The following is a 15,193-nucleotide window of genomic DNA, read 5'->3' as shown; positions in this document are numbered from 1 at the left end:
CTGCCGCCGCGGGAGCAGCACGGGCGGGTGGAGCGGGCTGTTCCCGGAGAGCGCAGGCAGCGGCTCGGCTGCTTTGGCTGTAGTCTGCTTCGCTGGGGTTGCTGGAGTCCCTTCCAGGCTGCTCCGCGAGGACCGGCTTGACGCTCGATCCCTTTTTATAGAGACCGATCTTTTCCCCCTTGTTTTTTCGGGGTGCGCTTCGCCCAGCGCCGCGGGCGTCCGCTGCCCTGAGCGCTGCCGTGCCGGGAGGCGCGGGGGGCCGGGGCTGCGATGCGCAGAGATGGGGCCTGTGGCTGCTCCCGCATGGGCTCGTAGTGCCCGCTCGGCGCTGAGTGCCCGGGTGCCGGGGAGGTGCGTGTAGGAGAGAAGCGCCAGTAGCGCTGGATTTTATCCCGTTCTAGAGGTGCAGGCAGACAGGGATTCAGGTGTGTTGGGGTGTGGTTTTTCTTTTTGTTAGGGTATTTTTATTTTTATTTTTTCCCCTCGCATTTCCTATATCAGTTTGTTTGCCCCTTCCCCCCCCCCCTTTTTTTTTTTTTGGGGTGAGGTGGGAGCCCGGGGTGTCTGATTTTCTCCAGCTGAGCAGTGCAGTTGCAGCGGTAGCGGTGAAATCCTGCTCCTCCTGTGAGCTCGAGCCAGGAAAATGGAGGCTGTGATAGAGAAGGAATGTAGTGCGCTCGGAGGGCTCTTCCAGACCATCATAAGCGACATGAAGGTAAGAGGCTCAGGAGTGTGGAGGGAGCACAGGGGAGGGCCAGCGTCTTCCTCCTGGCCCGGCGAAACTTCGCCCCGGGCGGTGAAGCCGCATCGGGGGCTGGGGGTAGCGCGACCTCCCCGCGGCGCTGGGGGAACGCTGCCCCGGGGCTGGGTCCGCGTCCCCGCCGGCGGGACCAGCCTGGCAGAGGGACTCCCTGGCTTCACACCCAGTATTTGGGGCTTGCGAGTTGGTTGCAGGACACCACCTCTCTCTCCTTCCACCTTCCCTCTTTCCTCTATTTGTCCTGCTCAAACATGCAAGCTGTTACCTTGCACCAGGGTCAGCGATTTCCAAGCCTGCCTCTTTATTTTGCGAATATTTTTATTCTCCTTTTTCTCCCCCGGTGTGGGCTGTCAGATCGGTAGCAGAATGAATGCAGCGGGGCGGGAGCGTGGTGCGGAGAGCCGGGCACGGAGCATGTCAGCCGTGGGGTGGGGCTGGGAAGGGCAGTGTGAGCGTTTCGGTGCCAAGCTGATGGGAGCGATGGAAAAAAAATCTCTGCCTGGAGATGCTCAAAAGTTGATGTGTTCCTGAATTAAAATTGCGGTTCAGTCGGCTATGTGGTATTATTTTCACGCTGTGTATGCTCGTGGAGGTGGCATTTCCTTCTTTCTGTGAATGGACGCAAAGGTTTCAAGTCTCCGGGTCCACCAGCCACCAAAAACCTGACTGTGCTGATCCCGTCTCTGCCAAAGGGTCCCTTTGAGAGAGACGCTCCCACTGTATCCTTGGCAGCCAAGGGCACTTCTGCAGGGTTTCCTTTGGGTGAGCGGGTGCCTCCCACCCTTCTCTCGTGGAGATAAATAGCGTAAAAGCGTTGCTGTGTTCTGCCCGTCATGTCTCCCCCAAACCCCAGGGCTCGAGGCGCCCAGCCCCCGGCACACGGCCGTACTGCAGAATACTGCAGTGTTCCCCTGGACAAGGGCAGCTTGTCTTCCTGCCAGGGCCGACTGGGAAGGATGCAGTTGTCGGGAGATGTTGAGGGACGTGTCAGATAATGGGGGACTGCCGTAGTTTAAAGGCGGCAACCGTGCACGCTGTGCTTTTCCCAGCCAGGGCACGGGATTTCTCTGGGTGTTTTAATCCATGCAGGGCTGGTGAGCAGTGAGGGCTGCGGGAGAAAGAGCTGCCAGGTAGTACTGGAGGACAGGGTCTGCTCTGAGAGGGAGCCTGGCAGAGGTGAATGGCTTGTAGTGTATTTTTTTTGGAGGGTGGAGAAGCTGTTTGCACTAGAAGTTATTTTTTGGCAAGTATTCCTACGCACCTTCCTCTCAACAGATTTTGGGAGACATTTAATTAAAAGCGTGGTTTGTCAAGAGCAGGCAGATTGCAGAGAGGAGGGGGGGAGTCTGTGTCTATCTGTCAAGACAATGCTGCAGACCTGGCAGTGCTGGTCTTCAAGCTCTCAACCCCCTCAGATTTTTAATAATGACTGCACTTCAAAATAAACCCTCCCAAAACAGGATACAATCACAAATTCTGGAATCATTTTAGTGGCCAGTAAAGGGAACAGGCAGGAGATGTTCTGTTCCACATGAAGTGTGGTTTTGGGTTTCATCACAGAGCGACACTGAGGATGTTCATTCTTTCTTTTCATAAGTGATGCATTTGGTTTTTCTTGCTCTTAAGCCAGTGGCCTTCTGTGTGGATTCATTTTTTTTTCTTCTACACATTGCTACTTGCATGGGAATGCTGCTCATCAAAAAACATGTTGACATGAGCGTATGGAGATGGGCACAGGTGTGAATATTTTTTTCTTAATGCTCCATAGTAGTGGAACCTGTTTTGTGAACTGGCAATTACTGAAGGGGGAGGTTTGGAAGGAATCGTTGCAGATCTTTAGCAGCATGGTAGTTGTTATGGTTAAAAAATCTGCTCATTATTTAGCATGAGTAGAACAAAGAATTTTTACCTGTAGATCAATTTGATGCAGCTGATGCTGTACTACTGGTGAGATGCACTAGGATTCTTTGTGAATTGTGCACAAAGGAGCACAACGATTTTTAAGGAAAAGTAGCTATTTTTCTGATAGTTAACCAGAACCTCTCAACTAATCATACCTTTAGTAGTAAAGTGAAAATTACCATTTTAAGTGCTCTTTCACGTAGTCAGATCTGTGTGGGCAGGCTTCTGGCAGGATCGTGGAGATGTTGCGTAGGGGTCTGCCCACGCATACCCAAGTGCACTATCTGTGCCTATTTCTCATTGCAGGCTGTGATCAAGGCCCCACATGCCCTGCAGTGCTGAGGGATTTGATGCAGCATGCGCCTTTTTTTTAACTAAATGGCTCACAGGTTCTTTTATCATATGTATTACTCTACCTTAAACTTTGTTAAAAAGATGGTAGGGTTAATCAACAGCTTAAATTACTCTGAAGTCTTGCCAGTGGATGCAGATGGGTGCTGCAGCTGAGGTGATGAAGATATAGTACACGTGGACTGATTTTTCTCTTTGTTCACAGTAACACAGAATTGGCTGAGGTATACCTGTTGTTAATTTTGAGCTCTGCCTGATCTTGACAAGGTTACAGAAACTGGAATTACAATTCTGAGCAATGTGATTGTTTCCATTTGTCTCTGTGTACTGTGTTAGGTTTGAAACTTCATATGGGCAATATATGTCAGTGTGACTGACATCACATTTTTTGACAGCAAGATTGTGTCTTGCTGGCTGAGGTCTCCAGAATGGCACTTAATGTTTTCTCCATATACCCCAAATTTTTCTCTACCCTCTACCAAAAATATTTTTGTGGCTAACAAAACCTGCTCCAAAGCAACTCAGCATAAAGCTAAGTGGTTTGGAGAAATGATGTAATGAGTAAATATAAGAACAGTTAATAAACATCCCATTTGTACTGCATGTGTGCATTGCAGAGTCACAGAATATTCTGAGTTGGAAGGAACCCGCAAGGATCATTGAATCCAGCTCTTAGCGCTGCACAGGACACCCCAACAATCCCACCATGTGTCTGAGTGGTTTGTCCAAACAGTTCTTAAAATCTGTCAGGTTTGGTGTTGTGGCCACTTCCCTGGGGAGCCTGTTCTAGTACCCAAACACCTTCTGGGTGAAGAAACTTTTCATCATAGCCAGCCTAAACCTCCCCTGACACAGCTTCATGCTGTTCCCTTGGGTCCTGTCACTGGTCACCAGAGAGATCAATGCCTGCCCCTCCACTTCCCCTCGTGTGGAGGCTGTAGATTGCAATTAGGTTGCCACTCAGTCTCCTCCAGGCTGAACAGAACATCTGGAACTTCAACCCCCTAACAAGGGAAGTTCCATTCCAAACAAGGGTCAGATTTGTTGAGTAATATGGTGGTGTACATGATGACAGGGTTGTTTGTGTAAAGTCCACAATGGGAACTGTACTTGGCTGTTGTGCTCTAGAATTGGATTTCTGTGCTTTGAGATTACAGGATCTGATTAAAGAATCATAAAGGTGGGAGCATGTGTGCCCATCCCATTTTTATTTTGATCCATTGTTACAGTCCTGATGTTTCCTACAATACATCACTGAGCATGTGGCACTTATGATTTGTTACGCTTCTATGCAAAATCTTTTTCAAAGCAATCAAAGTTTATAAAAACAAAAATAAAATGTGCATGTCCCCTCAGAGGAGTAGTCCTGTGTGCTACGTGCAGACACTGTGCAACTTGTTTTTGAATGCGGTGAATTTTCCGTAGCTCCTATGGGAAAGGAGTATTTGATCTGAATGGTTTGTAACTCATTTCTTGCAACTGAAAAATGAGGTACTGCAGTGTGCTGTTAATTTCAATGTCTCTTTTAGTGCAAAGCAAATCATTGCAGTTAATTTTTGGGAGGGCTTGTTGCGGATGGGTTTCAAAAGAACTTGTCTTTTCGTGCAGAGCAGATTTTCTTTAATGCTTCTTTTCATTTTGAGTTGATTTTACATTCCTTTTAATCACATTGTTCTTCGCTATCCTGAAGAAAAAAAAAAACAACTCTGAAAACATTGAAATTGGCTATGTTTGTAATTCATCACTTGTATGATGGTGTCTCTTTGGCTTTTAGCATTCTCTTTATTTGTCTTGCCTCTTCTGACAGCATGTGTTTTGACAGAGCAGGGGCTTGCTGTGTATGTACAGCACCTGACACCTGTGGGGTGGGCATGGGAGGAAGACAAGTAATGAGCAGTTGGATGAGAACAGGTTGTCTGTGGCTTAATTTATACCAAGTCAGAGGATTTACTAAATTTTTATGGGTCAGGTGTGTATTACCAGTTAGTCTCATTCATCTCCCTGCATATGAGGGATGAGTAGGTATTGTCCTGAAACAAGGTTCCCAATGGACATGTGAGTTTTTGGAAAAATTTAGAAACTCTTTTATTATATGCGTATGTGCCTAATTTATATTTGTTTAGCTGAAAGCTCAATAAAACCAACTTCTTTGCTTCTGGCAGTAACCTCTACTTTAATATTCTAGAGGAGATGCTGGGACTCCTGGACTAGGCAGTGGTGCACCTTTTCTTTCAGCCATGCAAAGCTCTTGGTTGAAGCAGAAGAGAGAGATATGAACATAGGGCATGAGAAACATTTATGTTTTTGCAGCCTTTTATCTGCTTTTAGAAGGTGATCCTTGAGAGGCAGCATTTTAATCTTGCTTTTGTAGAAGTTGGAACCAGGGGTGGCCACATCAAGGGTTGAGAGTTTTTTGTTAAGTAGCCCTGTTTGCTCACAAGGGATGTCCTCATGATATTTGCACAAATAATATAAACTGAGGAAAAAATATTTGGTGGAACAAATAGAACTGCTGAGATAGTTACTACAGCAAGTACAGCTGCAAGTCCTCAGTGTTTATGTTAATCCAAGGAATGGCACACGTACCAGAAAACCTGGGCAAATTTATTTTACTGTGACATGTAGTGCAACAGCTCTTCCCCAGCTGTGCTTTATTTGAAGCTCGAGATCTCTGTGGAGATTAGGAATGTTCAGTTGGATGATTTTAAGGGCTAGTTTCAGTCCAGTTGTTAAGGATGATAACTACTGCAAGGAAAAGCAAATGTGTCATGTATTGGGACCAGCACAGTTTAACACCTTTGTTGGTGACATTGACAGTGGGATTGAGTGTTCTCTCCGCGGGTTTGGTGATGTCACCCAGCTGGGTGGTGCAGTCACCATGCTGAAGGGGAGCAATACCATCCAGAGGGACTTGGACAGATTTGAGATGTGGGACTGTGTGAACCTTACTGCACCTTGAGTACCTAAAGGGGTCTGCAAGAGAATTGGAGAAGGACTTTAGACAAGGGCATGTAGTGACAGGACGAGGGAGAATGGCTTCAATAAAGAAGGCAGGGTTAGATTAGATACAAGTAAGGATTTTTTTTTTAATGTATGTTCAGAACATATTTTCCAGAGAAGTTGTGGATGCCCCTCCCTGGAAGAGTTCAAGGGCAGGTTAGATGGAGCCCTGAGCAACCTGTTCTAGTGGAAGGTGTCCCTGCCCATGGCAGGGGGGTTGGAACAGATGATCTATAAGGTCCATTCCAACCCAAAGCATTCTGTGATTTTCTGTGCAGCAGGCAGGTAGGTACAGGCTTGGAGAAGAAGTACACCTGCCGTGTTGCACTGGCATGTCCCTTACACAACAGTCTTTAGGACAACTATCTATTTCAAACCTAGCAAACTGGTATTTCTTCCCCTTCACAAAAAGTTTGAAATGAGTTAATTTGGAGCTTTTCTTCCCACTTACTTTGTTCCTCAAAGGTTTTACCACCAAGGCATTTGGAGCGTAGCTGACTGCTCTGATTTCTTACCCCTCTACTTCCCAACCACCTGCTTGCTTAGGCAGTTGCTTTGTGTACACTGAAATTCTTGCCTTTTCCAAGCAGCTGCAGTATCTTTCTGTAAACATCTTTGAGGGGGAGGGATTGACATGTAGCAAAGGCTGAAAGATGGTGCAGGAAGAGAGCCACTGCATGCCTGCCTAGACACTGGGGTTCAAGCACCAGGGCATAGCTGGGAACATACTTAGTCAAGTAGTTTATTTTTTAGGGACACATGCTTTCTTGATCCAAATACTTTGGTCTGAGCGTGAACAATTTATAACTGCTGAACATTTGCTACATAAGTGTGTAGGGGGGTGGCTTATCCTATGACATACACAGAGCAAGGATTTTTAATATCTCTTAAGAGTACTCCTTTTGGACCTGGCAGGATGCCAAGAACTGCACAATAATGTTTGTGAGGTTCTAAGTGTGGAAGGAGTTGTGCAGTGCTGCATGAAACACAATTGACTGAACAAATGTTGGAGAACAAGAAGTCTGTGTAATTACGGGCTTAGTGCTGGTTAATATCTAACAGGAGGTGATATTCAGTGGAGGTTGCTGCTTCCTTCCTGAGTTCTGAGTGAACTGAACTCAAATATTTGTTAAAAAATACCTGAAAAGCTCCAAAAAAGGGTTTTTTTTTCTCATTTTGTTTTTTGAAGTACAGAAGTTGCAAGAGTTGGCGGAGTATTCTTGTGAATCTCTGAACAGCATCTTCTGCAGTCTATATGTTTTCAACTTTTGAAGAACATTTTTAAGGTTCATGGTCTACCCAAAGACAGTGTGGTCCTGAAGATAAGCAGAGAGTAAAGTAGGAACTATATCTAAAAAGGCTTTTTGGTCTACTTCAAAGCATGCAAAGATGAGAACAGAGAAATTTGAGTTAGTATCATAAAAAAATACTACTCTTCAGAATAAAGTAGTCTCTAGGCTACATATATAGAAATGCATTTTCCTCTTCAAGGGTACATTTTCAATTTGAAGATTATGTCTACCTTGATACTTTAAGGTGCCAAGCAGTGCTTTGTTTGCTGGGATCTATGCTGACCTTTAAGAACATTGATTGACTTTTTCCTGCTGGGCTGAGATTGCTTGAATGCCAAGATGTTTGGAAGAATTGGAGACAAAATGTCTCGTAGCTTTGTGGCTAAGACCATAGCAGCTTTCATCTTCAAAGTGCTCTCTGTGTGACTTGGCTCCAAGGAATGGCTCCCATTTCAGAGAAAGGCAAGCTATGGCTGCAGGTTTAGTGAGTTCTACTCCCTCCCCCTAGGACAAGAAGAAATTGGGTGTATCTACAACATGGAGTTAATGAGGGGATGCTGTATACCCTCCCAGTATAATAGGTTTCTATCTTCACATGCACACTACTTTGTTTTTACTGATTAAGATGATGTGCTGTTCACCCCTGTGATAACCCAGTGTTTGCAGGCAGAAGAGATGACATCTAAAAATGATTGATAAATTCTCAACAGAAGTGTCCTGAACTCCTCTCCTGTAACTGAAACTGTAGGACCTCTCTTAGTTTTTAGCAGAGAAGCCTGACTGGAACATCTTAACCATAAGCTGGTTTATCATGAGGAATTTATGGGGTTTTGTGTGAGCTCTGTACTTTTCATTCTTCTGGTCAACAATCATAAGTGATATGTAGTTGATTTGAATTTTAGGATGTTAGCTGGAGTACAGTCATTCTTTAACAAAACATTCTTGGAGGAATGAGCTTGTGTTGGTGTGTACAATGCTACTGATGAGTGTGTAACTAGAGACACTTGTTTCATGGTACAGAAGGGTTCTCATTTTCTCTTCCACATAAACTCCCACCATGCTTCTCACCTGAGCATGAGATGTTTGGGTTTTTTTTGCCACGAAAGTCACATTTGTGCTTTTTCATGTTTACAAAGCCCTCTGTGTAGAGTCATAATATGGATTTTTTTGTTCATCGAGCTCTATTTGTGATGTCTCCTAACAATACCATTCATGAGCAAACCACATGGATGCTAATTGCCCATAAGCAAACCAAGGGTCTACTTTGGAGCTTGAAAGGGATTATTTATCATTTCATAAGTAAAATGGAAAGAAATTAGCCTATGATAAGCATTCTTGTACTTCACTGTCTGTGAGGCAAAGTTCAGTAAGTGTTAAAAACTTGGGTACCTGGCTGCTGCCTTTCCCCAGTAGATACTTTTCTGATTAACTTAAGTGCTTGTTAGTAGTTTGGGTCCTGGAGATGACTTCTCGTGGGATGGAGATTGTTGAGTGGATGGTCAAAAATCAGGGTTTCTTCTTGCTTGGAAAGAAGTGATGAGACCCCAGTCATGTTGGTGACATTACCAGCACAGGGCTGTTGGCTTGAGGCTGTTCTGTGTAGGTATTAACTTGACTGACTGCTTCCTGATATTTTAATTATCTTCTTTTTGATCCAGCTAAAATATTGTGGGTTTAGAAAATAGCTGCTGAATATGTGCAGTGGCCACTTAATGACTGAGTGGATGAAAGGCGGTATTGATGAGTCTCTGAGGAGAAATCTGCTATTCGGGCTGGCAAACTTGTTCAGACCTGCAGTGAAGAATGTGGAACTAAATGCTTCCTCTGGAAGACTACTTAATGTCCAGCTTTTCATGTGGCATGGGATAAAAGGTCTCTAGAAGCTGTGGCTAGTTGTTTCCCACCGCCGTCCATGTCTTGTGAATAGCTTCCTATGTTTAGAGAAGGAGACTATGTTTATGCATGATGTATTTTCTCACAGTATGAGTCTAACTTTTGTTTGCTAATTACTCAATCTTGGATTTAAACCATGAAGTGGCTGCTTTGGAGCTGAGTTTCTTCATCTTATAAACCATGAAACTGAGCTGTGGACAGTACAGATTTGACATGGTCCCTGTTGACATAGAAGGAGGCTCATGAGTTAGATTTGTAAGCCAGGATGAGCTTTCATGGGTCCTTGCTGTGCTACAAATTGTAGTCAAAACCATAGAGCAACTGGTATCCTCCACTGGGGATGTTTAAGCATGGGCTAAAGCAGTGCAGGTGTTATTACAGTACAAATTTAAGACTCCAGAGCTCTGACAGCAGAATGGTACCAGCCTTGGCTTCCCTCCTCCTTTAAATGGTTATTGAGCTCTAATAAATATGTGTGTTCTTGCAAAGTAATGCTGCATTTCAGTACTGCTGCTAAGGGAATTGGGCATTCTTTTAGAGTTTTTCAGGTGGTTTAAGAATGTAAAAAAAAATATCTATCTGTGTGGTTGTTCTTTGGGTTTTTTACCCCAATGGTGTGAATATCCTTTTCTGGACTTTCTTGACTGGATTTTAGTCTTGATTTCTTCTGTGTCATTATCTGTTTATCGTTCTAATGCACTATTGAAACTAAAAACTAAACAGTTTTGAAAATATTAAACACCTGGTTCTGTGATAAACAGAAGAAATACTCGGTTAATAGTTTTTTTAATAGCATATGAGATGTCTTCAGTTGTGTTTTGTTGCGTAATTTTCAATGTTGTGATAATGTATCACCTTGAAAAGCAAAGCTTGGCATGCCTGTTTATACTATGTGTGCTGAGGGAAACTAGTTTTTAATCCTGCCATTCCCTAAACAAGAGGCAGAAATAATGGAAGTAAATATCTGGATACAAGACTGTGGTTTTAATTACCCCTGCTTTATTTCCTGAAGGGTAGTTACTGGTTAAATGACATCTTATGCTGATCTTGGATGTGCTTTTACTTTCACCTGCATGCACTATAATTTCTCAGACCCTGAGTCTGTACCTGTCTGCTCCTCTGTTCAGTAATGTGTGTGTTCAGCTCTTGTTGTGAAATCCCCTGAAGTTCATGTTATCATGTTGATGCCTTTTCACTCCTGGCCCAGCACAAATTGAGAATCCCTTTTGCTGATGGAGCTAAGCCCAAACTTCCCCTATGCTTGACAATTCCTTTAGGTTAGAAAGACAGATGTGACTTCAAAGCCAGGTGGTCCCTTTCCTTTTCTTATGGGAATATTTCTGCAGGACCTCTATATGAATGTATTTCTCTTCCTGAAAGAGTTCTAGTGAAAGGAAGCTGCCTGACCTTTCAGAGTTGCCTCTTACCTGGTCTCAGAATTGAATGGGTTGTGCAATCTGAAACTTCCCTGCTGAAGCGAAACTGATTGTTTCTTGTCCTGTACCACTGATAAATAGATGATGGGCAGCATCAGGCTATAGGATACTCTTGAAATCAGTATTGAGACCTGGCTGAGTTCTCATTCTGAGTACAAAAAATAGCAGATAGGGTGGATTTAGATTGGACACAAATTGAGTCATACTGGTGAGACAGTGAAAAAGGTCACCCAGAAAAGTTGTGGATTCTCCGTCATTGGAAGTGTTCATATTCAGTTTTGATGGGTCTGAGAACAGCCTGATTTAGAAAAGATATTCCTGCTCATGACAGGGGGCTTGGACTAGATGGTTGTTAAATGTCCCTTCTAACTTAAGCTGTTCTGTGATTCTGTGCATTTGAAGTGAGGTGGGTAAAACCAAAGGAGTAATGGAATATGTTTTGTGTACAACTCTCATTATAAAGACTGAAGTCTCTCTTGGCAGTAAAATTCCTATTTCAGTGTGTAGAAGGATTTGAGACTTTAGATGCAGCTTGGAAACATTCATAAGACAGGCTCTTGATGCTTTTCAGAGTAGAAGGAGGCAAAGCCAATAAGCAGAGTTTTTTAGATGAAGAAGATCTGTTGTGAACTCCAAGGGAAGATGATGCTGATTCTTTGCAAGAAGACCTTTTGTGACTTGTTAAGGGTCTAGGCAGTCCTATCCATGAGTCATGGACTTGCTTAAATTAGTGGATTGTACAGAGGATGTATTAGTGTTCGGTAGCACTTTTTAACTCTTGCAGTTATAGCTGGCCAAGTGCTCTTTTACCCAGTTGGCTATTGATTCTTCTAGAAAAGAAGAACTTCCAGTGTCAAATGTTACCTGAGAAGGGAAACTGACTATCAACCATTTTGTCTTCCAATATGTCGAGACATCTATGGCTGGAGCCCTCTCTTTCTTCTTCCCCCCTGCCCCCTTTTTCTTTTAGACTGTTACTATTTTCCTGTCCTCTTCCACTCCACCCTTTACTGGTTTTGTCTGTTAAAGGACTCTGGAAAAGTGGTAGTCTCTATGTGCAAACCATACTTGCTAATTGCCATTTCTTGTAACATCTGTGTCCTTGTCTGGTATTTAGCACAATAAATTCTCTTTCCTACTTGGAGGTAGTGTAGTGAATGCCACAGAAATGAGACATTCATAATAATCCTTGTGATTCTGTTATCTGGTAAAAAAAGAAAAAGAAATCTTTTGTTTCCAGCATAATTTACTTTGGAGTGGTAGGAGGACACATGCACAAGCCAAGTTACAATTTTTGTTCCAAAAATAAATTTATGGCATTTGGATGTGTTATTTGGGCGTGGAGCTCTGTAACACTGTTGTGTGTTTGGGACTCAATTTTTAGCTTATCATAGCTGAACAACAACACTGAGGTGGAGAAGTTCTAACTCCTGTAGCCTGTGTAGTTGTTTTTTTTTCCATTTCATTGAAGTCTTGCAGTTAGTCATTGTTAGTTCTTTCCTGGAAGGCATACAGCTCTTGGTTTGATAACCCTTGAGATAAAACCAAGGCACTGCTCTTGCCTGGTTGCTCTCTCTGTTACCCCTCTAGCTGAAGCAGCCAAATTTAGATTCTGGATTTGCTTTACTGAAGAGCACCTCCCTGTTTCTTTCCCCCTGCCCCAGAAGTTTAGATGGGTTGTTGCTGTGTGAACAAGATTCCAAATTGTTACTGCTGCCTTTGTACTTGATGTCCCAGCAAGAGCTGGTAATTGGGCTGCAAAGCCTTTCTGGTAAATGAGAGCCCTTAAAACAACACTGTCAAGGGTTTTTTGAAGATGGAATGAGTCTTGTCTGTGGGAATTGGGGTTCATGGAAATAAATTAATAAAGTAAGTGTATTTTTGCTTAATGGGAAAAGAAGAATCAACTTCTTGGCAGAAAGAGTGACGGAACATTTTAAAACTGTCAAGGCTGCTGATACACAAGTTGTAATCTTAGATACAACAATCTGGGTTCCTATTCTTGCCATTAGATGTCACCAATAACAATTTCAGAAGATATGATCCTTTGCTGCAAGTCTGCTCTTCCTTTTTTGAGGAGTCACTGAGTTTCTCATGTCTCTTCTCACTCCTGGTGCAGGATCACTGGCCTGAAAGGAAGGGAGAAACTGTCTTCCATAAAATATTCCATAAATATTCTGTAGAGTTGTGTTTATGTAGGTTGGTTGCGCTGGTTCACCAACAAAAAAAAAATCAACACAAGACTTAAATTCTTATTCCAAAGCTGCATCTTGGTAATAATTTCCTGCTCTTTCCTAGTGTGGAGGGCTGACCTTGGTCAGCTGCTTTTTTATCTACTCTTCCTTAATGGGATGGGGGAGAAAATAGTAAGAAAAAGCTCAGTGATTGAGAAAATGACACAGAAATCTTGCTAGTTATTGTCATGAGCAAACCAGACCTGAATGGAGAAGATGAAATTTATTGTCAATTATAATAGATGTGAACGGTAAGGAAGGTGTACAAAATTAAGACAGCTGCCCGTGTCCAGGGGTGTAGGATGGGATTTCACAGGATGATGATGGTCCTCCCTTTTCCCGGTGGCAGTCCAGGAGCTGTGGCTTCGGAGGCCTCCGCCCAGGTCTGGGTGTTGGTGTCTGGCACTCCAGACACACTCGCTGTCCCTGAGGGGAAGCTGTTTCATGTCCCTAATTGCGCACTGGCTACCTGAGTGACAGGCACGAGGCACTGGTTTGTTTCTCAGCCCCGAGGCAGAAAGGTGTTTTCCGTGTTTTCCCTGCCTGTGTTTGGCACAGATTGGCTGGAGCTGGGCTGTGGGATCAGGTGACTAATCACCTATAAGCCCACTAATTAAGCAATGGGGTAGGATAATGGCATGCTCCAGCTGACTGTGACATGCTGGGCGGGCAGCTGAGCCCCGCTGAGGAGCTCCAGGGGCCCTGATGCTGTGGAGTGTCATGGTAGTGGGAAACACCCATTCCGTGGAGGACAGGTCAAATTTATTCCTTCAATGATGAAGTACTAATTGGGCACAAAGTTATTTTGGGGAAAATAGTCTTTGGATTAGTCCTTTAACAGTTTTAAAGGAAATTTTTTAAACAAACTCTCACTGTAATTGATCTCTGGCTTAAACCATGAGGAGCTAAATAGGAATTTGTGACCCAGAATCCTGCCATGGCTCTTCCCGAAGCGTGGCTGGACCAGGGGGAGGCCTCCTGCTTTCACAGATAACACCAGGCCTGAGTAACCCTGACATTTGAAAGGGGAAAAATAATTTTCTTTATCAGACAGCTGAAATTGCAGGGGGAGCAGAGGAAGCTCTGGGAGAGGTAGCATTAAAAATACTGTGTTATTATTCTTCAGAAGAGGCTTTATGTTGCAAGAGCATGTCTTGGACAAAGACATCGAATTCCACCTGCTGTTTCTTTGTGTTTAAATTGAGAAAGTAATACATGTCGAATCAAGGGTGTGTGTGTTTTTCACCATTGTTAGGATTTCTCTTGATGCTGCTTTTGACAACAGCAAGAGCAGTTGCTGGAGGTGAGGCACAGCGGGGCTGCCGTGCTCCAGGTGGCACAGAAAGAGGTCTTGGGGAAGGAGCTGCTGCCCAGGGCACTGGTGCTGTGCAGATTTACAGTACCAGTTTGATTCCTGCGTAGTGGCAATGTTCTTTGGAAAAGCTGAATTGAATGATGCAATTTAGTGCATGACTTCGTGATCTGAGGGAGAGATGAGTTTGTGGATGTGGCTTCCGCAGGGAGAAGTGAGAGCAAATTATTCTGGAACCCAGATGAAGTACATGCCTCTTACTTTCAGCTGAGTTTTAGTGAGATCAAGATATGGCAAGCTGAGCAGATAATGCAGGATTTCATATCACTAATGTAAAACTGTTGGAAGGTTTTCTTTAAAAATGTAAAAACAACCAAAAAAAAAGAACTCCCAATAAAACCCACTAGCAAAGGTATTAATTCAGTGACATTAAAAACTCCCAAAAGCTCAATTTTTCTACTGTCTGAAATGAGATCAGATTCTCTTGGCTACTATATAGGGAGCCCAGGTAAACAAACTGCATTGATTTCAACCAAACAAATGCGACAAACTGTTAAATAACGTGAGCTCAAGTAAGCTTGAGCAGGCCTGGTTTGAGGAAAACAGCATTTTTATAGGCAAGAACTAAACATTTGTGGAAATGTTAGACTTTTCCAATTTTGCTTTCCAGGATGACCACAAAACAGAAAAAAAATGGGGGTGGTTTCTCCCTGAGCTGTATTTTGATAGGAGTGTCTTAAGCTTCCCTGGGAGAAGCAGCTAAATGCAGGGCTGGTGTCAATCTCCTGCATGCCATCAGGTGTGTTTATCTGGATAATACACCAGCGAGATGGAAACATAATCAGGCTTTCGTATCCTCTGCTTGCCGGCTTGCATTTTGCTGGAGAATCCCGTAAAGCCTTGGGCCCTGCTGGTGATTGTCAGGGCTTTCAGGGCTCCTGGCACCCACATGCATAATGCATGCACGGCGTGCAGGTGACAGAGACGGGGCTCAGAGAAGGGATTGCAGTAAG

At 43.8% G+C, this 15,193-nt stretch overlaps 1 protein-coding gene across 18 annotated transcripts in view; it reads left to right on the top strand.

Moving 5' to 3' along the window:
• Nucleotides 1-24: 24 nt before the first annotated feature.
• Nucleotides 25-15,193, top strand: part of MTSS1 (MTSS I-BAR domain containing 1) — a 124,495-nt gene continuing 109,326 nt past the window's right edge. For 9 of the 18 annotated variants that reach the window (XM_033512446.1, XM_015617146.3, XM_015617157.3 and 6 more), the window contains exons 1-2: nt 26-425; nt 579-715. In XM_033512446.1, the coding sequence (XP_033368337.1) occupies nt 644-715 (72 nt within the window). In that variant the 5' untranslated portion in view covers nt 26-425; nt 579-643. Of the gene's footprint in view, nt 426-578; nt 716-15,193 lie in introns of all 18 variants that reach the window. The other 9 variants (XM_033512448.1, XM_033512444.1, XM_033512447.1 and 6 more) reach the window with 3 other exon arrangements.

This window comes from Parus major, chromosome 2 (assembly GCF_001522545.3).
Source record: "Parus major isolate Abel chromosome 2, Parus_major1.1, whole genome shotgun sequence".
Lineage (NCBI taxonomy): Eukaryota > Metazoa > Chordata > Aves > Passeriformes > Paridae > Parus > Parus major.
This window is presented reverse-complemented; position numbering and strand designations above follow the sequence as displayed.